The following is a 25,453-nucleotide window of genomic DNA, read 5'->3' as shown; positions in this document are numbered from 1 at the left end:
TGTGATACTTTTCAACAGAAGTTCATGGAATATTTGTACCTTCATTTTTTTATGCTTGCTATTGTCTCCAGCGTTCGAGTTATGATGGCAAAAGTATTACTTCTTCATTAAACACACAGTGTTTTGATGACATTAACGGATGTCCGCAGTACGATTCCTAGTGTCGTGAAAAATAGTACATACCCTACCTTAAAAAGTGGACATTTATAACCCGAAGTGGACAACGCGAGATTTACTTACAAAACTTTCACTCACCTACAGTACAAATGAAATACACATGGTAGTTTTCCAGATGAGCTCATGCATAATTCTGTACAAGCACACACGCAGAGGCTCGTACAAATGTCATAAAAATTCTCTTCTGTCTGTCTCTCTCTCTCTCTCTCTCTCTCTCTCTCTCTCTCTCTCTCTCTCTCTCTCTCTCTCTCTCTCTCTCTCTCTCTCTCTCTCTCTCTCTCTGGCTGATTCAGTACAAAAATATTCATTTCGACGAATTGCAACTTTCCTTGCATTTAATTAAAATCTTATTCGAAATAACGATTCTTTTACTGTCCTTTACTCCATTGTTATACATTTAAATTTACCGCATATAAATCACATATGTATTTCTTTTCACTGTGTGGAACCCGAGTTTTAAATTCAACAAGGTACAACGACAGCCGTAATTCATGAAATAAATTTACACTTTAAATTTATTCACTACAAATTAATTCAAATATATACACAAAGTCAACTGTACTATATGAAACTAAAGACAAGGAACCATGGGAGAATAACAAGGTTTATAAAAGTGAAATAATTCTAATTTGTCATGGAAAGAATTAGAATTAAATATTGAGCCGAACTTCGTGGAGGAGTGGTTTACACAGCGGGCTACGACGCCAGGGGTCCCGGGTTCGAATCCCGGCCTGGGCATGCTTATTCTTTGTGAGTGTCCCTTCGTCAATTTCATCGTATCATCCTTATCGTCGCGATTAGTTAAAAAATATGCAGAAAAGCTATGCTAAATAACAGTAGGGCAATAAAAAAATAATGTTCGAGAAACTAACTATCAACATTTATAACTAAATATCAAAATAGATGTGCCATGATACTTAGCATTTCCAAAACTTCGAAGGCCTAGTAAAGGTTGTTGTAGGGAATTTACTGCAACGCCGTACCCTATCAGCTCCACTTATTGCGCAACTGGTTTCGTTGGCAACTGCGGAGTAGATCCCGTTTCAGAGGGGAAAATTTGAGGATAAACTACCGGAGAGGTGACGTGCAATAACAGCTTGAGCAAGAAGGTGCTGCGCACTTTAATCAGGTGATGTGGCTGAATATTACCGTGACTTCCAGAGGTCGATAATCCACCCTTTTCGAGACACGCAACAATTTCTTCCTGCAAGTTACCATTTTCCCGAACTTGATCGCAATGATAAGCTGCATGTTGTATCAAATACTCCTTCTATCGCCTTCCCCACATGGAAAATTCATTGAAAATAATAGTGAATTAAAGGAAAAATTGCATTCGGGATAGATTCTAATCAAGCAATCAAGAAATAAATTATTTAATTTCTTTTTTCTTGGGCACTGATGTGGTGAGAGAGAATTAAGTTGACAAGAAACTAAGAGTACTTACATCAATGTTACAGAAAGTAACAAACTAAACATCTCTTACATTACATGAACTGTATGTTAATTCTTGCGAAGTATACATGTTAGCAGTGTTAATTTCGGTAAAATTTGTACTCTTCTTCACTTTTATGGAGCTTTCAAAGAGAAGCGACAAGCGACACGGGGGTTTGACTTCGAAGTGACAAGCAGCAAGCGACAAGGATCCCATCAGTCTGTAAGAAAGCATTCGCCCAGCATGCGCGAACAATACGCCACAGCAAGACGATCCACATCATTGAGAAAACGGCCCAGTTAGAGCGACACGTGCAAGTTGTCGTGTCGCTTCGGTTCGAAAGGTTCCATTTATTTTTGAAGGCGATTTCCAAGACACACGTGTATTTTGCCGCACGTCGCTTCGGTCTGAAAGGTTAAATAAGTAGAAAGTAAAACGCCATCTACACTCACTTCCCGCTCACGCGTTTATTGGTAGAGTCTTCTTGAGTTCTAAAGCCCACACGATCAGAGAACAAACCCTAAATTCTCGTCTCCGGATGTGGGAGTCTCCAAGTGCAAAAAGCGGTGTTGCCACATGCAAATGCCACCTTCTGATGTGAACATGAACCCTTCGCTCGCAGTTCAGGGAGAGACAGTGAATCGGAGATCCATTACCGCTAGGCTTAGCCGCGCTTTTCCTTGTTGAGGTTGCCTTTGCCACCTGTTTCGAAAAACATTTTCTGTCAGGCATAAGTTTGGCAACTCAGAATACCACAAGAAATTCCCCTCACCATGGCAACTGGACCAATCCAATTGGCTCAAGCGTTCACGTGACTCTCCCTGCCTTTTAACGGAAAAGACAAAAGTAGAAATTCGAGTTTGTTCATTGATCGCTCGGGATTTACTTGCGCAGAACACTTGTTTTCGTTCGCTTGTTCCAGAGATTCCTGAGACAGAATGTAGATAATGTGAAAGACCCTCTTCGCAGACTGTATTTTGTTCTGGCTAGAAATCGGATGTGAAAAACTGCACCAGACATTTTATTTTGGTACGTAAAGACATTCGCAAAACCTTTGTACGTGACAACTTGAGCAAAAGAGCATCTGTCGTTTTAGCAACTTACCTAGGCAAACTGCTGCTGCTGGGAACCTCGAGACCTCCACCAGATGTATCTTGATGGTGGCGCGGGTGGTTCTGCTCTTCCTTAGGCTCCTCCTCACTCTCCTCCTCAGACGAGCTGGGGTCAATCATTTTGTCCCTCTACTCAGCACCACCACACGCGCTGGAATAAAAACAAAATAACAAATCGTTAGAAAGCAACCTGCGAAGATATACATGAATTATTGTCTTGCACAATACATGCAACACCCAATTAACAAATTTTTACCGATTTTATTTTATTGATTTTGTTTATTTCACTTCGCCTTTCTGCTACTTTTTGGCTAATCGCGAAGATAAGGATGAGTGATGATATGATGAAGGGATAGTTACAAAGAACCCGAAATCCCTGGTGTCGTAGTGCGATGTGATAACCACTCTGCCACGGAGGTCGGCGCCTGTTTTATTTGTAGAGGATATAACAATTCTAAAAACAATTTTAGAAATTTATCATCACACAGTGGACTCATATTGCCGTGCGCTACAAATTTAATGGTATCTACAACTAATACCTGAATGAACAGTGGATTTATAAGAAAAATAAGAGTCAATAAATTTCGACAGCGCCCGTACTTCATAACAAAATAAGAACTACAAGGTGGCGCAAAAGTCATCATCTGATTTTCTTAGCTTATAGCTTGGGGTTTAAAGTAAACAAAGTAGTTTTTGTGTTAAACTTTTAATGATACTTGTAAGTTTTACGTCCTCAATTTTTAAAGATAACATCCAATAAATGACCACCATTCGAATTGATGCAAATTTGGGCTCTTCTTCTTGCGTTTTCCATGGTGTTGGAAATCTGCGGGGAAATATTTTCAATTTCATGCTGAATATTGTCCTTTAGTTGCTGTAACGTCTCTGCCTTATTCACATAAACCAATGACTTCAAATATCCCCAAAGGAAAAAATCTGGAGCGGCAAATCGGGGTACCTGGCCGGCCATGGCAAATCACCAAAACGGGATATTACTCTGCCCGAAAAAGTGTCACGCAAAATTGTCACAATGTTTCCACGTTCTTGTGGAGTATACTTATTCATATTCGCACACAATAAATTTCGTGAGTACCTTCTATTTAACTGACAAAACAATACTGATATAAACAACAAGATGTCAAAATAATGGGCAGTTCAAATAGGATGATGACTTTTGCGCCACCCTTTATTTTAAAATAATACCTTCTTGGTAAGTGCTAAAAATTACTATTCAAGTCACTTAAAGATCATAGCGTTATAAATATGGAAGAAATATGTGTAGTACCCCATGTATGTAGTAACATAAAATTCATCCATTATACCGATAAGGTAAAATGTAAAGCTCTCCCTTGTGCACTGCACTGTGCCACGGAATAACATAGAGGTGTAGTATACAGCGCCACACACATTCACGATTTCTTCTATAAAGGATGTGATGTGAAAATCATCATGCTCCGGCTACGTCTATTTCCCGGGGTTGCTTCGATGCTGGCTGAACCCCAGAGCCGTTTTATGCGAGGACATTGTTGGAAAAATTCCCACCAGAGATCACAAAATATAAAATATTTTGGATAATGAAGATTTCCGAAATTGTTCATGCATCACATAACAGTGGAAAGTATTTTCATACATATTTTTCAAGTTGGAAATCTACAAGTTTTCACAGCATATCTAAGCAAATGTTATGCAAACAATATCTCGCAAGTAAGGAAATTAATATAATTGAGAATAAATAAACATATTTGTTCATTTGCTTCATCTAAGCGAAGATTAGAGTTCGTTTAACGACGATACCTTGATAACCAGCAGTATGGTTAAACAAGTAAGTCAAAACATCAATAATCGTATAAGCGAATCCGAGAGAAAACATATTTGCATAAGTTTTGGTCCTGGTATATTTTTCTGCAAAATGAAACATGTAATTCCGAAGTATCTTCCCTTGATTATGCAGTAACAAGTTACACTCGATATAGTCTTCACTCAGTACTTTTATTTCTCTGAGTGTGTTATGTTGCTTGTTTTAACCCCGTTTCCCAACCAACATGTTCAGGCTTTTCACCCCCCACGTTCTCCCCAACACACGCACTAATGAAACATGGTACGCCAAACACGCAATTACACAGTGCGTGCAAGGTATTCCTGGCGTTTCAACGCACTGTGTACATTATAAACGCTCATGCTCCAATTTCTTACAGGACGAAAGCAACTCGGTGTTTGTACCCACGTTTGGTTGTTGATAACGCAAAATAAAATAAACTGTTTAGTTCAGCTCTTTACAAGAACGTTAACGTTAAATAGGGGGGAGGAGAAACTTCCTACGTTTGCCTCATGCTGACGTGTTGAAGTCATGCGATCGATTTGTATAAGGAGTGTTGCTTGTGAGTGCTTGCGTGCAGCTAATGCACCAGCCTTCCCTCCCAAGTGTTACAAGCTCTTCAAGCTCCCCAACATTGGAACCGTCCTCGGTAATATGTGACTGAAAATACGTCCATATAAATATATATGCTGTTTCCATATTTTAAAGGATTATGCAAGTATTTTTTTAAAAAATAGATAGTAAAAAGTGCACATAGCATCGTGCCATGAAAGTTCATTTTACGGGATGTGGGGGTAGGGCCTTCACACATTCTCGATCTCGGACATTTTGGAGGTGATGTGATCATCACCACGTTCAGGGCGCCTTTACCCTACAGGGTTATCCCAAGGTACCCGTTGATTTGAGGCTGGGTGAGCCCAAGAGCGGGTTTATGCAGGGACAAGGCCGTAAAAATTCCAACCTTAGATCACCCACCCCTGGAATCGAACCCAGGTCTCCCGTGTGGTAGTCAGTGCCTAAAACGTCATAATTTCTATGGATGCTATTTTGGAAACTCACACTGAAATTATGACGAAGAAAATAAATGCTTTACCTACAACTCCAAGCTGTTAAAACAGCAAGAGCTAAAAATCGGGCAAAACCAGGGCTGACTCGTTAATTCCGTTTGTAGAACACTTGCAGGGTATACCAAAGACCCAGGTTCGAGATCTGGTCGAGCGTGCATTTTCCGATGAAATTTCTACGTAGTACATCTCCTGTGTTCTCCAATCAGTAAGGAAAAATCTTGGAAGAAATGTAGAATGTAGGCTGCAAGCCCGCGGAACATAAGTGCAGATCGGGTTGCATAAAACTACGGCGCTAAGAAAGAAATTGGTAAATGCTACTCAGGATAGAATACGTTATCCCACAAGGAGACACAAAGTATGCGTGTATGTGCGCAGAGAAACACTCCCTCCTCCTCCCTCTCCCCCGACACATACAATCGCAATCAACTTCCATTTAGTGGATTTGTTTACGCTATCACCTTGTAATTAAGAGGTTCAAGGTTTGATTTCCGGTTGAGACTATAATCTGAACGTCCAGTCTCAATTAGCCTTTCAATGCATAAAATTAACTTCCATAAACTTTACATAAGTCATTGATTGATTTGTTGTTTTCCAGTCCACTTTATGCACAAAAAGGCTATTCGGGACTGGACCTACAGTTTAAAGTGGGATCCGAACCACTGTGACATGTGCTTCCAACGGGTATCGAACTCGGGACGCCTTGATTACAAGGCGACGACGTTACCACTACGCCAGCTGGGAGGCCTTTTTTTTACAATGGCCAGTATACATTGTTATCTATAGAAAATGTTAATATTAATACGACAGCATGATATAATAATAATATTTTTATATCTAAAAATTACATTTCGAATTAGGAATGGACAAATTTACTGAACAGCGGATAATGTTTTCTTCTATTTTCATTTCTATGCATGAGATCAAAATAAGAAATTATCAACATACTCAGCATATTGTGATATTTGAATATTCAAATTATCTGTTTTACTATGATATTTGAATTCTTCTCATATTTGAATAAATCAGATTATCCGTCACTTTCGAAATGTTTATCGGACAATTTATAATCCGAATGTAAGATGTCCGGACTTCCTGGACATATTTAAATCATATACATAATAAAGTGTTAAGTGAATCAAGAATATTGCGATAATGAAATCAAAATCAAGGATACTCATAAATAGTAGATGTACTGAGAGCACTCTCACATCTTCTTCGTTTCGAAAGAAACGTTGCTCCGTTGTAATACATAAAGAGATTCAAATTGATATCACATGTAAAAAATACTGGTCTAAACGCGTATATTAATAAAAGTAACATCTTCAAATAATACCTAGCTTTTTGTTGTTGATTTGGTTTATTTTATTTAACTCTCTGCCACTTTTGGCTAATCGCGAAGACGAGGATGAATGATGATATGATGAAATTGATGAAGGGACACTCACAAAGAACACCCATACTCTGGAAGGGATTCGAACCCCTGTAGTCGTAGGGTGATTTGCTAATTACTCCGCCACGAAGGTAGGCTCTAACACAAATGTATCTTACACGATTCCAAAATTACATACTACTTTTTCACTGGTAATTTGTTTTAACCCCTTCAGACCTGATTTTTCTTTTCAATAACGAAAAAATAGCTTAGCAATTTCTCAGCAGACGAAATGTACAAAATCATGTGGAAAAAAATCAAATGCTGAAACATTCGCTATCATGCATTAAAAAAATAATAAAAGTGATGTACATGATCATGTACAATGGGTCTGAAGGGGTTAAAGAGCAAAACTCCACACTACTTAATGCAATATGGCATAATGTTACATTCATATTTAGTCGTTCATGTTACATATGTGAACATTCAATTGTAAAACGACAACAAGGCTAATAATGCGTCACAATATAGCTGTAAGCATTATCTTAAAAAAAAAAGACACTTTACTTTTTTCTTGCATATCCATGTGCAAGGAAAACGAACTGCAGTGTGCTCTCAAACAAGAAGTGAATCACGTACGATATGCAAAATCTCAATAACAAACGCACGCAGGTTTGATTCATACGAACGAATCAATATTCCTTCCAGAACCTTACACGTAAGTGTCTGAAGAAGAAGGAAAGGCAACTGCCTCTCCGCTGCATTCTGCGTTCGCTTTTAATTTCGCAATACCCGGCGTACCTCTCGAGCGCCTCAACAGCTCGCTGGTCTTTCCGCGCCGTCTGATTCATTGTGTCGTTCATTACCGTTTCGTGCATGCAGTCACAAACGCAAAACGTCTTCCGCCGTTGCTCAACTCTCAGGCGTCTTCTACCCTTAGCAGCAAATATTCACGCGCGACCAAGCACAGTGAAGCAACCGTGTTTTCCTTATAATGGAGGAGTGTCTTCGTTTCAAAACCCATTGTAGGAGAACTATTGAAACGAAACTGCTGGGAACTTTTAATTATTGTATACCTTTACAAATTTATTTTAACTCAATACAATTGTTGTTGATGTGTTGCTGTCTTAAGTTCACTTTATATACAGATACGGTAATCGGGACTGGACCTACATTGTAAAGTGGGATATGAACCACTATGTGCCTCCACCGGGTATCGAACCCGAGACCCGTTGATTACAAGGCGACGACGTTACCACTACTCCATCCGGCAGACCTTAAAGGCAAAAGAGAGGCATCAAAATGTCAGGTACTAATGGTTACAATTAATTCATCTCCATTATATAATATATGTATGTGGATGAGCTTATGGATATGTGTCCATTTACACTCACAAACATCCATGCCCAGGGTGGGATTTCAACTCGGGACCTTTGGGGTCGTAACGCGTTGTGCTAACCACCCCGCCACGGAGGCCGGTTAAATAATAAGTTTATATTTATGTATTATGTATGTGTAAGGGAAAGCTCCTCTGCACATTACAACATACGGTTAAGGCATATGGGGAGATGTGAAGGCTCCGGAGGCCTATATCCACTCTCTCCCGAGGGTTGCCACCAGCAACCCATTTCTTAGAGGCTGGATGCACCTCAGAGCCTCTCCACTCATGGACATTCCTGGAAAATTCCCACTTATAATCATCCACGCCGGGCATCGAGCTTGGGTCTCCCGCATATACTGTCTGTATTGCATTTTGAACGTTGCTTTCAGAACATATACGCATAATTTTAAATTTAAATCTGTATATTGTATCACAAAACTCCCTTAAAACGGAGCAAAAAACAAATGATAGCGTGAATCTGTCAATCTCAAAAAAGTATTACTTACATAGAGCATCGTAAACTTTAGATGCAATAAATAAACTGTCTCGCTGTGTGACCTGTGTACATCTTAAAAGATGTAAAAAGATGCAGACAACATCTTCGTTCCACATGACTTACATTTTATGGTGGTAGTAGTAATTTTTAATAAGCGGAAAAGATTTAAATTGTACATATTAAACTTTATAATTTCCTGCTTCCTTTCTAACTAAGTTGGGCCCAAAATGCATTTATTAAAATTAGTGTAGCAACGCGACTTTGACGCAGAGAAAGCGTCCAGAATCAAACAACTTCCTTCACGAGCCGGCCTCCGTGGCAGAGTGGTTAGCACAGCAAAATACGACGCCTGGGATCTCGAGTTCAAATTCCGGCCTGGGCATGGGTGTTCTTTGTGAGTGTCCCTTCATCAATTTCATCATATCATCATTCATCCTCATGTTCGCGATTACCCAAAAGTGGCAGAAAAGCGAAGTAAAATATGCCACACCAATCAAACAATCAAAGCTTCCCTCACGTGTCAAAAATACGTGCAACCTTAGTTCCACATAATCTGTTTCTCCGAAATACCGTTCTACACAAGGGGAAAATTTAACCTTATTAGCAACTCAGAATAGTAAAATTACAGAAACCAAAGTGATTACGTAACTACTGTATGCAAAACCAGGAGATAAATTCCTTTGATGTCATAAAGTACTGGTTTCCTGAACTGTATGTAACAATATAATATGTAAAATGTCCATTCCAGAAGTTCTGATTCTAAAGCCAGATTAAGTATGTGATACAATTCTATCAATATTAGATATCTGTATCCTTGAGCACTTCAAGTAAAAGACAGAGGGAATTATATGTCTTTCAACGAGAACTACGTCTGGTTCAATTAACTGGTTGTTAAGTTCCTAACACAGGAAGGTATTCATATTGGTTCTTCTTGAATATTAGAAGGAAAACACTGTGACAGTGAAATCCTAATCGCGAGTGAACACTTTTAAGACGATAGAAAAGATTATGTGAGGATGTCTATTTTTGAGACGATAGATAACATTGTATTGTTATAAAGATACTCTATTTTGGGGGTATTTGCGATCGTTATGAGAATAGTGTAAGAAAAGGGATGTAAACTATGGATCTCAGAGTCTGCCAAATTCACTTTATAGAACTTCCAGGCTCATATTTCTGGAATAAAACTGATTGAAGAACAATTATGTTTGGTACACCTAGTAAACAAACTAATTATTCAAATATTGATAAATGGATAAAATAATGTATACGCAAGGTGTAAGAAGCCAAACACTTTTTTTTTTTTGGTTTAGAAGTGATGTAATAAATTGTGGATATCCGAATTGCAATGTGCAAACACAGACGTAAGTGAATATAAAATAATTACAACATGCACTACAGCGTTTATCTTTAGATCGCGATTTTTTGGAAGGTAAGAACTTGCAATGAAGAGTTATATACGCAAACTTTGTTGAACTTATTGTAAACACATTCAAGGATTTGAGTTTTGTACTTCACATTATTAAGGTAGTTTATTGTTCTAAGTTTCGCACTATGCTAGTTTAGTTAACTTCATCACAGGCAACAATCATTATACTTTATATTTCACAATTTTCCTTCTAATAAATTTACATTTTTACGTTGTACTTATAACTGTACAAACCCTCGTACAGCAAACAGCCATAATTTATGTCTATTTTTTCTCCGCCTTCTATTTATCAGAATCTGAAAACATTCACAGACTTCAACTGGTTTATTGATTCTTACAGAAAAATATAAAATGTCATACATCTATAATGTGCACACATAGCTATGAAGCTATCTGATCCTCAAGAATTTTAATTTAAAATGTCATCCAAAACTCCACAGTATTTTAGTCATCAATATAAAAATAACAGTAATACAGTGTTGAATATTATAACGTATTTGTATTCGCTACAGGGATGGTAAATAAGGTTTAACAATATAGGAGCGCAGTTTCAACGATGAACTTTGGTGATAATGTCAAAAACTCTTAGGAGCAAGTCAGTGTTGTAAGCAAGGGGATTTGGACCGTCATGTTGAAAGTTTCAGCTCAGAAATGAAGTTCCTAAGAGGTGCAAGATATAATATGTGACATGGGACTATACCTGTAATAAGAGATTTTAAGTATAAGTTGACTTCTGCTGTGTACAGTCAGCGTATACATTTTTTATAGTTCAGCAACGAAATTACTTATCCAGACACTATATGCTTGACTTATATGATATGCAATCCAGCATGCCTGACAAGAATTTAGATTGACCCTACTACTTGTTTTCAGTATGTGGCACTGAACCGTTCATTATAAGCTATGTACGTGACATGCATTCAGGCCTGGAATGATACAAATCTCACTATTATGGTTTACATAATATATCAACGTCGACTTGCAATCCTTTTACTAAAACGCTCTCTTAAAAGTCTAAAAAGCAAGAGGTCGTTCGTTGGTTCTTACCAAAAACAATGAAGCGTTGGCAATTCTTCACGGTGTCCTCAAAATAGTGGAAACGTCTCCCCGATGGCGTAGAGGTAACACCGTCGCCTTGTAATCAAGGCTTCGATACCTGGTGGAGGCGACTAGTTGTTCAGATCCCATTTTAAACTGTAGGTCCAGTCCCGATTAGCATATCTGTGCATAAAGTGGGCTTAAAACAAACATTCAAAGTAATAAAAGCTAATTTACGTCTATCGCAAACAATCGACACCAATAAGTGTATCGAATACGGTGACACGTATCAACAGTGTTCTACTGCATAAGGTCATGTAAACATTCTCATCGCCAAGTTGAACAGAGAGATGCAAAAAGGGTATGCAAAGTAACTAAGATACAGAGTGCCACCAATACGTAATAAAAAGTAAAATTAATCCACAAAATACTATAAACATCCACAGTAGCCACCACAAGTATAACCATTTCACCGAATTTACCCTGAAAAACGTATTTTCTTTCTGGGAATTTAATTAGAAAAGAGTACCCCAAAGCGGAAGTGGCGAGGTGTTGCAGCTTATCAGTGAACAAGAAAGAAAATTCAATTTCATTGTTAACACCATTTTTGCCTTTACGTCACCTTTGCAGTGGAGGGGAAAGTAGTGGAAGAGGATACAACGTCCGGTATCGATCGTCTCCCATCTCCAAGTCCGCGTTCTCCAGCGTCCTTCGCGCGGGATTAAAAACTGAACCCTCAGGCACATTATTTCACATGATTTCTTTCTCACGCTTCATTCTCTGTGTCACCAGTGCAACCTTTCAACAAACACATATCTGCGCGATCAATTTCCTCTGTCTTTCTGCATAACGGTCTATCATTCAGGTAATACGTGGAAAAGACACTCGGGGTATGAGTTTACGAAGTTACCACTCTTAAACGCGCTGATGAAATTTTGATGGTATCGTAGAGTGAACATTCTGGCATCAAGATTTGTTTTAAGCTCACATTAAACTCAGATAGGTTAATCAGGACTGGGCCTAGAGTTTGAAGTGGTATCCGAACCCGAGACCCCATGATTATAAGGCGAGCGTGCGATGTTGGGAAGACCCTAAACGTTTTGAGTGTAGTAAGAGTTTCAACGCATATGAGTTTCTCACAGCAGTTGCACAGACTGCATGATGTTTACATACTCAATTCTTTTAAAATGTACAGCAGTTCATCCATGACACATAAACAGTTCGAGAAAAACAAGACTGATTACGTCCTCACTCATCAGTTAAATTGCACAGACTTACTATTCAAAGTGGGGTGTAGCCTTCGCTGGGAATCGAACCTGGGATACCTTGATAACAATGTGTTTGAAATTAAAGTGAAGGCTATCGGAATTTGCTACTTTTATACCTAATCTCTTTTCCAGGTTCTACATTTCTAATTCGTTCCCAACAGGGAAAATAAAATCTTCTCCTTTTAGGATATGTGTTCTATCATATTTGTTTTTCATTACTTAACAAGACTTTGCATATTACAACTTAATTTTTAGTAAGGAAAATGAAAATATCATAATCATCGAACTATAACTACAAGAAGAAATGTTTTTCAACAAATTATTTCCAGCTCTTTTCTAAATATGCTCAAATTATTACAAGTGAATTGCTGTTGTTATTATAATCTAACAATTTGAATTGACTTCTATATGTGTTAGGTCATGACCTTCTATCTTGAAGAAGGAAACGAAAGCCCCGTCAACATTTTTTCGAGCACTGGCTATCAGGCAGGACCAATCCAAGAATAACGACAGTTTAAAATTTTTGCATCGTATGCTCGAAAACTCAAGGCAAAAAATCAATTTTTAAAAATTAAATTAAATTTACGTTAAATTGAAATTATAATAGAAGTCACGTATAAGAACTTCCGTATTGCTTCTATATGCGTATGAATTAAGTTTCAATATAAAAGTCATAGGGAAAGGAAATTATGTTTTTCTTTAATTGAATGGGGAACGTTTACTTCATCTTCGTTCAAATACTAAACCTTCTTCCTCTCTGTTTCATTTTTTCATTTTCCTGTCGGTTACAAAGAGAGAATTGCGTCAGTTGTAACTGAATGAGATACAAATAGAAGAAGGTTAAGTAGCCCATATATATTTAATATTACTATCATAGGAATGAAAAAGACAAGAATATACTTTAAAAAGAGGTTAGTAGGTATGTACAATGAAAGGGAATTTAAATTGTGTTACTATGTTACACTCACTTACCGCCTAACTCGGAAATGAATGCGGCCAAATTAAGTTAAATAAGCGAATAATAAACGTGCAGAGAGAGTGAGAGTGTATGTGACGTGTGATGAATAGGGCTATTAAAGAAAGAGAGAAATTGTGGAGTGCAATGCCGAATACATTAGACAGGTGGAAAAGTCAGTAATAATCTACGAAGCGCACTACTTTAAAGATGAGGCACGAGCCATTTAGACATTTCTCAATCACCAAGTATAATATCAATGTTGTATGTAATCACTGTAATGACTTAAGGTCCTGGAATTGCCACATGAAATTATTTCTTAGGATTTTGATCTTTAGGAATAAAATTACGAAGCATTGTATATAAATATTTCATTTCCAACTTCAAGGAAAATATAGGCGTGTCCTACGAATCAATGTTTACAGACCAGTGAAAACGAGTTTGTAAGTTATTTTTACAACGACTGCTTCGTCAGTTGGAATCAACTGATAAAGATGTAGGTGAAAGTATCCATTACGAGTACCACACACGTGGACCATAGTCCCATGCGTCATCTATATCAGACATAGACATAGATGGTGTGATCAGCATCAAATTATGGTATTCTTTACTTTACGGTTCTAATTTAATAGCATTATTGGTTTGTTGACAGAGCGGCTTGGAACAACCTTCCAGTAACGTGTCCAGGAATTTCGCAAAAATAATTATCGGGTTATATCTTCTTTTTTGCTAATTAGTGATGCATTTTCAAACCATTTCATGTATCTGACGTTAACTCTTTTTAATGGAGAGCTGGGCTAATGGTGTGCATGAAGTGTATGAACTTCCGTGTTGCTTCTATATGCGTATGAATTACTTTATTTGAATGGGGAACACTCACTACATGTTTGTTCTATAATCCATAACACCTCTTATTTCTTTAAACTCTTTAAAACAGGGAGTGAGAAGGGAATGAACTTATCTGCGCAGTGGAAGTTACACAACTATAAGACTTTAGATTGTTAATATGGTCAACCCAATTTAAAAGATTCATTTCACTCCAAAATTTTATTAACAATTTTTCTGAGTAACCATAAATACCTCAATCTTCTAATAACAAAACCCATCACAAATGTACATGATAATAACAAAAGTACAACCTCATTTCATAACAGTCAACAAGAACAACCCCAAACTAAACCTTCTTCTCGTGTTGAAGACAGATAACACGCACAGACACACAAAGGCAAATACTTGTCCTTAATGTCAAACTTTCCATCTAACTATCAAAGGCGAGTCTGTTTTAAACCATGAAGAGCTTGTATTTTCGTTATTTTACGTTGATGAACTGATGAACTGGGTAACGGAACAAATATAAGTATATATCCATGCCTGACCAGGGTTCGAATCTGAGATCTCTAGCTTCCAAAAGTATGAAACCGTGGAGTGATTCTGCATTTATAATTTATCTTACATCTTCTATCCCACTGCAGTCAGTTAATAGATTTCGACATTGATTATTGCACATCTCATTTCTACCTCTCTAGGTTGATCACGACGATGAGAATGAATAATGAATTGATGAATTTGGGACAAACCAGGATTCGAATCTAGCGCTCGCCTCGATACGGTTACGCTAACCACTCTGCCACAGAAGTCGGTAAAATATATACATAAGATCACTCAATGTTAAGGGTTTATTTTGTAGTTTTTTTTAAGTCCACTTTTGTGTACAGATAGGCTATTTGAGATTGGACCTACAGATTAAAGTTGGATCCGAACCACCGTGCAGTGTGCCTGCACAGGGTATCGAACCCAGGATCCCTGGCGATAATATCACTCAACTTATCTATAATTGTTATTACATTAAATATACTGTTGAAGGGGGGAAAATGAGATATGTCTTCAGATAAATAAGACAAGGAAAGCTCTCATTAAAGTTCCATGCGCGAAACCGGAAGAATCATAGGAAACTGAACTGACAATGGACGACCAGGGATTTGAACTACAGACTATCAAAAACAGAAAATACACCACAAGGGCCAATAATCCAGCTTTCGTTATCACATTCAAGTATAAAAGTTTGCACTTTTCTGCCTCCATTATCGCTAGGCTCCTTAGGACGCGATGTTGCAATCAGGAAATCTTAAGTTCCATCCAATTTGAGGGCTTAGGAAAGTACGCCAGCCAGCTTTCTTGAGGGAGCTAATTTTACATCGCGCTGAAAAGCCTTCTCCCAGATAAGTTTTTAGTGCGATAACAAACAAGAAGATAGAAGTAAAATAGAAAAAAAGCTTAGCGAGGAAGGTTCGCAAAATATTTCTGTGCTCAAGAACGGCGCTGCAGGCAATTTGCGAGTTCGTTTTATCGTTTTTCTGCACATGATGTTGTGCACAGAATCGATAAAGAAGATATGTGGTTGCTTTTCATTAAAAAAAGAAGTTAAAATCGGATTTTGATGCTAACTTCCTTCTCAACTTTTTTAAAAACCAGCAATGAACCGTGTTTCTTTATTTAGAAACCAATTTAACCTATACCTACGGATCAACTTTATGCAAGTTATCGTCCGTGTTTTCATGTTTATTTCCTCGTCAACGGTATTTTCCCATTACTGCAATGTATATATGCATAACAGCAATGCCATTCCGACCACAAGCATACACATCTTTCGCTTGTTAAACAGAAAGAGACATGTGCAATGTCCGACGAGTAGGAGGGGTTGTGAAGAATTCTTGCACTCATGCGTGTAACTACATACAACTTAATCATCAGCAAGATTTTCACGGTCAGTTGTAGTTGAATCACGGTCAATTACATAGAAATAATACATTTAATTGAATAACATCACCATCTGACAACAAGGGTTCTTTGCATCCGCAATATCAGATATGTACTATTGACACCAGTCTGGCTCAGAAAATAAAGACCGTTAGCTATTCCCGCAACGAAGTTTGAGACTTCTCCTACGAAACTCAAATATCGTCGCTGGTGACCAGTTAGACGTTCCCCACATAATCCTAAGCAAGTTGTAAAACACGCTTTTTTCATTTGCTCCATATTGGAGCAGTTTGATTCAATTCGATGGTGAAGTTCGACCATCTTTACTTCTACTTCTGCAAGCACGAAATAAGTAATGTTCCTAATTCTCTTGAGAACGAAATTATGTTAAGACATGTTGCTCAATTCTGAAAACCGCAACGTTATAGTTTTTCTACTTTAACATCAACACGGAATTCCTATGAAAACTGCTTCTAGTACGCTGTCCAATATTTATCACCTGTAAAGTTACTTGGTAATAAACATTTGTAATAATAGTCGATAAATCGTGTCACTATTATAGTTCAGCATGCATTACTCAAATAATTTTAATCATACCGAGTCAAGACTCACACTCATAGAAATCCGAAGGGAAACGAAGCAAATTCACATCTGTTTTGGCAGAGAATTCTTCAGAGAACAGGAAGTGAAATAAGGAGGATGTCTCTGATTTGAGACGGAAATTGAATAACGTTTTCCGTTTCACCAAAGTGGTTTCCTGCACATCCGAAAGACTATGCCATTCATGATACGAGGACAACTGAGCTGGACAGGAAAAGGAAGTGTCGCGAAGAGCCAAGAACAAAGAAATATATACAGGGTGCCCCAAAAGTCAGCATTTCTTCAATGAAGGACGACCGTAATTGAAAAAAAACATTTATTGTGTAATTCGACATATATACTCACACATGAATGCAAACACACGTTTGCTGCACTCCAATGTAATGTATAATGTAAGTCCAAATGATATTCACCATAGCAAACATACTCCATCCATGAGATGAATTTCTATGTGAAAAAGTCCAAAGGGGTTCGTTCGGCTGACTGGAGCTTCGTATCTTTGGTTACCCCATACTTCTCCATCTTTCGGGAAAGGTGTTCTTCACGTATTCAAGCCGGCCCCCGTGGCGGAGTGGTTAGCACATCGCGCTACGACGCCAGGGGTCCCGGGTTCGAATCCTGGCCTGGGCATGGATGTTTGTCTGTGTCCATTCATCAATTTCATCATATCATCACTCATCCGCATCTTCGCAAATTAGCCAAAAGTGGCACAAGAAGCGAAGTAAAATAATGCAAAAAAAATCAGGTATTCAAAAACAATTAAATAAATAATAAATCAATAAATAAATATTGAAGTAAATGCGAACATTTTTAATTGAAATAGATGGTGACTTTAGGAACATCGCGGATTTCCTTAGATTCTTTTCTTTCAGAGAAGAATTTATTTCAAGTTGCATGATTTTAAAAAGGATGGTTGTTCGAAAAAGTATGCATAACATAGCATATAGTAAATAAAGCAAGTGAATAATAAGTGGTTAATCAGTCGGTAACGCGTCTGACTACCATGCTCAAGGTCCCGGGTTCGATCCCCGGCCGGTTCAAATCCGGGAACTTTTCTAACGGTGAAAGCGGCCCCGGCGCCCACCCAGCGTCGAATAACATGGGTACCTGGGGGAAACCCTGGGGGGTAAAGGCGGTCAGGGGCGTGATGCTGATCACATCACCCCCACTCACGACCGGATCAAGAAAGTGTGGGGCGTTACCCTCACACCCCCTATACGCCTTCATGGCGTGGTGCTATGCACAGGGGAACACTTTACCTTTTACTATATGGAATACGGCACCCCGATATTGTAGAGTTAAATATTATTCCCTCTAAGCAAGGAATTCCCGTGTGGACACAATTCAGTGCTTCGATCCCAATTTTACTGATGATTCAGCTTCGATTAACCCATTTGGGCATGAAGTGAACTTGAATATTTTGAACCACCGTGTAAATGGTATACAACATTTCAATTCAACTAGGATAGCTTAGACAACCACGAAACAAATTAACTATGAAAACCTATGGAAACCTATCACAATACACTCGCACATGAACAGAAATGATACTAAAAAACTGCACATCAAAACCAAACCATTAACATTCGAATAAAACTAACATAGGTATTTGTATTGCAACGTACCTGTGCTTGCATTCCAGCGAAACACAATATTATCTTAAACGACAGCTCTGAAAACGAAAATAATTATTTGCTCTAGTATACGGAATTAATATCTCCTAGAATTTTAGTTTCGTGTTTGGCGACAGGAATATAGCTTGGTCAAACATGAGAACGACATGCTATGAATGATCCTATGCAATTACACATATAATGTAATGACATGGCAAATAAAACACTAAATATCTAGGATTCCTGGAAATGCTTCACGTATCAAATGAACCAATTTGCACAAAATTGGAAGAATCACATAACAGAAAGTTAAAGCTCTTGGAAAGGAAATTAAGTTTCTCAAAAGCTTGATAAATATTATACTTATGCGAACGTGAATTATAATGAACGCCTGTCCAATCTCCAAAGTAATTTGAAACATTTATTTTGTTAATATGTTACATGTTTATGTGTTCTGAATTATATATTAACTCTAGAACACAAAAACCTTCGTAAATTTTACTAATCAACATGTCCAGAGTGAACCGCGCTAGCTCGCACAATCTTCCGCCCTAGTTAGTACCTTCCTAAAACAAGGTCCGTAACAGTCGGACAATCGTCTACGCTGTTCGTGTGCGTCTGTATGGGAGGGTGCGTCGTAAGTTTTTTCCGTGACATGTGAACTTACGTTCTTTTTATATATTTTTTTCTAAATAATATTTTTGTGTGTTTTCTGAAAGGAAAACAATAGAAAATCTTCGCAGATAGATGGGTTTGTTTTTAAGTCCACTTTTTGCACAGAAAAGCCAATCGGAACTGGACCTACAGTTTAAAGTTAGATCCCTACCATTATGTGTCTCCATCCGGTATCAACCCCGGGGTAGATTAAGATGAAGAACGACAAAATGCTATGATTAGAAAATGACTAGAAAAATCATACTCATAATCATACTGAACATACATCCAAGCCCTGTAAAGGTTTCTTCTCCACCTAGAAGCATAGCGTTTTCCAAATTCTAAATTTTCAAACCGTAATATTCAAGTTTGTACCTAACTGATATCAATTTGTAAAATTGGTTGTGGATTAGTATCACAAGATATTATGTACATTTTATAAGGTTTAACTAACTATGAAACAAATAAAATATTTCTTGTTTATTTTTAAAAAAAATCAAAACCCCTATTTCTTATTTTTTCCCAAGACGTAAGAAAATATATATTTTTAAAATAAATAATAGCCCTAAAAACTATCAAAATGTAGGTTTTTAAAATGATCAGAAAATTAAACTAATATCACCAAACATAAGAATTCTAAAAAGTTAATAATTAAGTAGATTTTTAAAAAATATATAAAAATGAATCATAAAATTTACGAGGGTTTGTGTTTACGTTTCTCACACAAAGTTTTGTATTCTAGGATTAACGCAACGCAACGATGATGAGGAAATGGATGAGGAGAAAATAGCGTAAGAGAGGCCGGCGTTTTACTAAATCATATAACATTAAAATGTTTGAGTTTGGTTTTTGTCTCAAGTCCACTATATGCAAAACAATAGCCCAATCGGGACCGGGCCTACAGTTTTAAAGTGGGATCCGATGTACTTCCACCGGGTATAGAACCCGGGATTCATTGTTTACCTTACTACTACACCATTGGTGTACACATTTTTACGTATTGATGGACCGTAGCGATTTAATGAGTTTTCGATTTCTTTTCAACATATGTACAGTTATTTATTCAAAGCTTTACAATGGAAAATAAAATGCATACTTCTGAATGTCCTTTATCTCTTTTCAGCTCAGAATATCTACTTGGAGGATTTTCATGACTTCATCACAAATGGAAATCGTTCCAGCCTCTTAGTTTACATGCTGCTTTTCATTCTCATTTAATAATGCAATTACCAACGTACAAGCATGTGAATTCAAACATGGAATAACTCTGATGAATACGAGCCGGAGACAGATGAGCATCTGTTGGATTCTATAACATTTCCAGAAGGAATCGGTTTAGATTTCCTTGACGTCATTTATACAGCCTTTCCACACAAAAGACCGGAACCCAGAATTTCCGCTGAATTTAACTCTACGGTCGTCGTATAACGAACTTCAGGTCTGTTCAAAGCACTTACAAATATATCTCTTCGGGAAAAGGCTGAGCTTGAATCTTATAGTCTGGCATCGTGTGTAATTTATTCTTGTGGAATATGTTATATATTGATGTATAATTAGGTGGCAAAAATGTTCTGTGTATTTATTTATTGTAGTGAAAAATTCCCCACTGTGAAAATATCTATCCACAAATAAAATCGCACAAAATACTGACGTGATTTGAGAAGGCAAAGTTTGATGTGAGGTAACGCGCGAGCACGCGCACACACATACACACACACACACATTTTTGACCATCAACACTCATTTGCTTTTCTTGATGTTGCGGAATAAACATGACTCCCATTGGCACCAAAGAAGAACAGCAAGCAGTGATCCGTTTCTTGTGGTGTTAAGTAGTAGGGTGGAATTAGGATTCGACCCGGAAGTAATTACTAAAGAAATGATATTTTGAGGTGTTGTTCGTCTACTTCAGGGTAACTTATAACCAGAAGGCTAAAGCTGTACCTCTTGGGCAAATCTAGATACGTAAGGTAGAATATAGGGGACTTCGTCATGAATATTATGAAGAATACTTTTTACCAAAAAACTTTATCAGAATGTTATTTGTTATTAATTTATTGTAGCAGTAGCTGAAATGTGTTACATAAAGGCCTACCAGAGGTGTTTGATGAACAGAAAATGAGCATCTACATAATCGCTATTGTTCAATCCAGGAAATTTCCGGTGCTAATTTAGGTTGGTTAATAAGGGTTCATCAAATGCAAATTGTAGCTTTCTCTTTTTATAAATTACAAGCACTGAATAACAGGGAACCTGCATGTTTTTCGAGTGTTTGAAAATATAAGTAATATAATATTTCGAAGACCTAGGTTACAAATCTGGGCTTGGGTTTCGACATTCACAATTTCATTCATGTATTTCTCTAAACTCCTTTGATGTAACATCATGTAACAAATTGCGCTCAGCAAATCATCTTAAGCAGCCGCAAAATATTTGATGTAGGATTGTTCAAAGCAAACAGTGTCAACAGAACCGTTCCATTGTTGTCGTTATCGCCGGTGCTGACCAAGCAAGTCTGATTATGTCTTCAGCCAGCCGTGAATATTCGCGTCACGAGAAGATCACATACCTTTGCCACTCGCAAGGCCGCGTTTTAGATACTCTCTTAGGAGGACTGAAAGGGGGAGAGTAAATCCACCGAAAGAACAAAAAGCCGGATGCGTGAGCTGAAGTCGGAGCAAGATGGGTCAAATGCGAAAGTGACCGGGGGTCAGGACACAGCAGGAATTCTCAACTAGAAGCCCAGAACACAAACAAGGAACGGGAAACGGGAGAGCATTCTTCTCTTTCTCTGAAGCAAAAGAACTCCACGGTTTGGATGAAATGGGATTCCTACCATCAACTGCAGGTAGCTTGTGCCTTTCAGTAATTTACGCTGGATCGAAAAAGAAGAGCAGGTTTTTGCTTTTGCTTTCATAAAAATTAATACCCTGCATTAGTCCATTTGTAAATTATTTGTTTACAAGATTTTTGTTCGTGGAAAAATGAAAGAATCCGAGACAAACACACAGTAACTAGATCTAAAACCGTGACATCCCGAGATTCACAATGTGGACTTTAAATGAAATACTTACCATACTTCCTCAGTTATGGCATTTGTATTCGATCTTCTGATAGCACAAATAATGAAAAAAATTTGGACGATTTTGCTTGTTGGTAAGGTTTTCTAAGTTCGGTATATTAGACAGGAGAAAATAAATTTCATACGAAACTAATGCACGTATAAACAGCATAACAATCAAGTAGGTTGCATATAAATACCAGTAATAGGAATAAAAATAGTTCTTACGGTAGTCGTCTAAACGAGCGAGGTGGGGGAGTTAGGTGACGAACTCGTACGCGAGAGATCACAGGTTCAAATTGATTTTTTTTTACTAAAATTTTCAGTGGTTTCTCCGTCACTCCAGGCGAATGATGGGATGGTACATTTGAATGAAACCCACTATTCCATTGGCTCTTCTTCGCAATTAGAATTTTATTATAAACACGCCGCGTTAAGTATATCAACCAAGCTAAATGTCTCCTTGTATGTAAATGAAAAAGTGGTTCCATTCCTATCATCCAGTAACAAATTTCAAAACACTAAAACTTTTTCGATACATATCCCCGATGTGTATTTTGCATAAAGTAAAACATTAGGCCAACTTTCATTTTTAGCATATAAACTCCGTGAATTCCAAAACATAATTAAGTTTCTCGTTGGTAACCAGGTACCAAACGCAAATGTCTGAGAGAACTCGTAGGTAAATACCGCCAGGGGTCTTGCACTACAAATTTGCAATGCAAACGCAAAGTCCTTCTCTCGCATTCAAGCAAATATATTCTTTCCAGAACTTCAAACAAGCCAATGCGTTGCTATAACGACGATTTTAATAAATTCAGGTTCGCCTAATTCAAATTCACCCGTCAAAGTGCTATGTTGCGTTACATTTTAAAGAAATATTCCATATAAAAGTTTGCAAATTATCACCGATGCCACTATAAAATGTGGCCAAGTAAAAGTAAATAATTCATTATTGTATGAATATTAAATGCTGTGCACAAGAACAGTAAGAATCATATAATCCATTACCGAAGGACAAGCACAAAAGTGATTTTGGCAAAATGTTTGTTTTAAGTTCATTTCAAGCTCAGATAGGCTAATCGGAACTGGGCCTACAGTTTAAGGTGTGCAATGTTCCTTCATTCTGGATAGATCCACTACCTTTTGATTACAGTGCAAACTAATGCAGTCTGAGGGAGGCCTATCATAGCAGTTTGAAACAATAAAGTTGTATTGTAATTTAATCTTCAATTTCAAATTTGTTATCTAGATAGAATCCTCTTTTACTGCATCTCAATTTGTTTGAAAAATTGTTTGATTGACATCTGTAAGGAGAATTTAGAACTCCCAGCTTGTTCTCGCTTCAGTACCTGCTATATTATTTCTACAAAATTTTAAAGCTGAGCTTATAGTGATGTAGCAGACCTTATATAAGACTGGTTTGAAATCAATTCGAACGTCCACTGTTTCACTGAGTTTTCAGACTGAAGTCAAGTGTAGGCTCCTACATAACTACTTGAAGTGTCGACATTTAAATATTCCCTCCTTAATTTTTCGTCGTTATGCCCTTAAAATGTGTCCACAAAATACATGAAACCCACTTCCTTTTTATTATTAGTGTGTTCAAAATTTTCATCTATGACATGGAGTTGGTCCGATAGTTCCTAATGTGACAAATATATCGCCTTAGAATTAGGTTTTAGCACCAAGTCTTGAAAATTTTATCGTTTCTACATAGAGACACAGTAAGGTTCGGACTCACAAAAACTATTATTTATCTACATACAGAAGCTTTTAATTTCAACTAATAACTAAGTATTCATATTTCTGAATTCGAAATTAGTATATTTGTCACTCCTTGTAGACATGGTCAGGAGCTTTTTCGTCTTGATTAATAAGAATGAATATTTTCTTACAGGAGGGTATAGAAACTATGGCTTTATTGCAATCCAATCATGTAAGTTGAAATATATCTTTTTCTAATATGCTGTATAAAGAAATAAACTGCCGGAGTAGTAAGTGAGGTGAGTGTGAAAGCAACTTGTAAAGATTCATGATAATCAACTATCCTTACCCAAACAACTACAATTTTTGTTAGCTAGTGGTTATATATAAATGTAATTGTTGATACGATATATTAAATTCAGTTTTGTTGAAGTTGAATTAACCTCACATTATTCAAATAATATTGTGAATTTGTGTAGTACAATAGAATGTCTTACTCTGGATTCTAACTTACGACCCCTGACTACCTATCGTGGCTAAGCTAACAGTTCCACCAATACAAGCAGAAGTACTCCCACAAGGAATAGCATTGAGGAGAGGAGAGGAGAGGAGAGGAGAGGAGAGGAGAGGAGAGGAGAGGAGAGGAGAGGAGAGGGGAGGAGAGGACTAAAAGGAAAGAGAAGAAGGAACAAAATAATTTTAAAAATGTAGCCTTTTATGAGGGGGGAGGGGGGCTGAAAGAGACGCTTGAGCAAACAAATAAAGCCACATTCTCGATTATCTCGCAGATGGTGTTGTGCAAAAGTTTTGGCAGAGCCAGATGTTCCCTGTGCGACAGATCTCGTCTAACCACACGGAAAATTTAATTTTAAATCTTAGTTAATTTTTCAGATATGAGCCACCTCGCATTGAATTATAGCTGCACGCATGGGTTTATACAGAATTCTGTACCTGTGGGGTAGGAGGTGTAAATTTGTATTTAGGGGTTGTAAGGACAAATTTAGAGTCAAAATGGCCATACATTGGGCCTTTGTGAAAACTTGACGGGGCATTTAGGAAATTTGGGTAGTGTTTTGACGGCTGCACGGTCTCAAAAGACAAAATCGAGCATTAGTGATGCTGAAATATTGAACACCAAAGTAATTCTCGCTTTTATCTACATATGAATGATTAGGATCCACTTGAGTATCAAAATAATAAAGAGATCCTGAGCGAAAAAAAGAAAAAAGTTAGCATAATAAATTTTTCACTACCATGCCTTTCAACTTTTTTAAACAGATATCACCGCTGATAGAATTAAAAATTATATCCGGAAATCTAAACCATTGGAAATTCTCCTTTCTGTATGATTTCCCTCAAAGACCAGCAGCAATTAATGCCCAGCGCAGCTGCAGGGGAAAAATTCACGCCCTCATTTTCCCCGTTTTCCAACGGACTTGGAAATCGGCTTTCCAGGGCTGTTATTCACCAGAGGGAAGAGGCTGACAATTCGAATTCCGACCACCAAGTTTATGCTGCCTA

At 37.5% G+C, this 25,453-nt stretch overlaps 1 protein-coding gene across 15 annotated transcripts in view; it reads right to left on the bottom strand.

Moving 5' to 3' along the window:
- The window catches only part of Cadps (calcium-dependent secretion activator 1), a 462,589-nt gene that overhangs the window by 369,988 nt on the left and 67,148 nt on the right, over positions 1-25,453 (bottom strand). For all 15 annotated transcript variants that reach the window (XM_083117745.1, XM_083117744.1, XM_083117743.1 and 12 more), the window contains exon 2: positions 2,714-2,872. In XM_083117745.1, coding sequence (XP_082973871.1) covers positions 2,714-2,841 — 128 coding nt within the window. In that variant the 5' untranslated portion in view covers positions 2,842-2,872. The remainder of the gene's footprint in view (positions 1-2,713; positions 2,873-25,453) is intronic.

The sequence above is a fragment of the Lepisma saccharinum genome, chromosome 2 (assembly GCF_977018435.1).
Source record: "Lepisma saccharinum chromosome 2, izLepSacc3.1, whole genome shotgun sequence".
NCBI classification, from domain to species: Eukaryota; Metazoa; Arthropoda; class Insecta; order Zygentoma; family Lepismatidae; genus Lepisma; species Lepisma saccharinum.
This window is presented reverse-complemented; position numbering and strand designations above follow the sequence as displayed.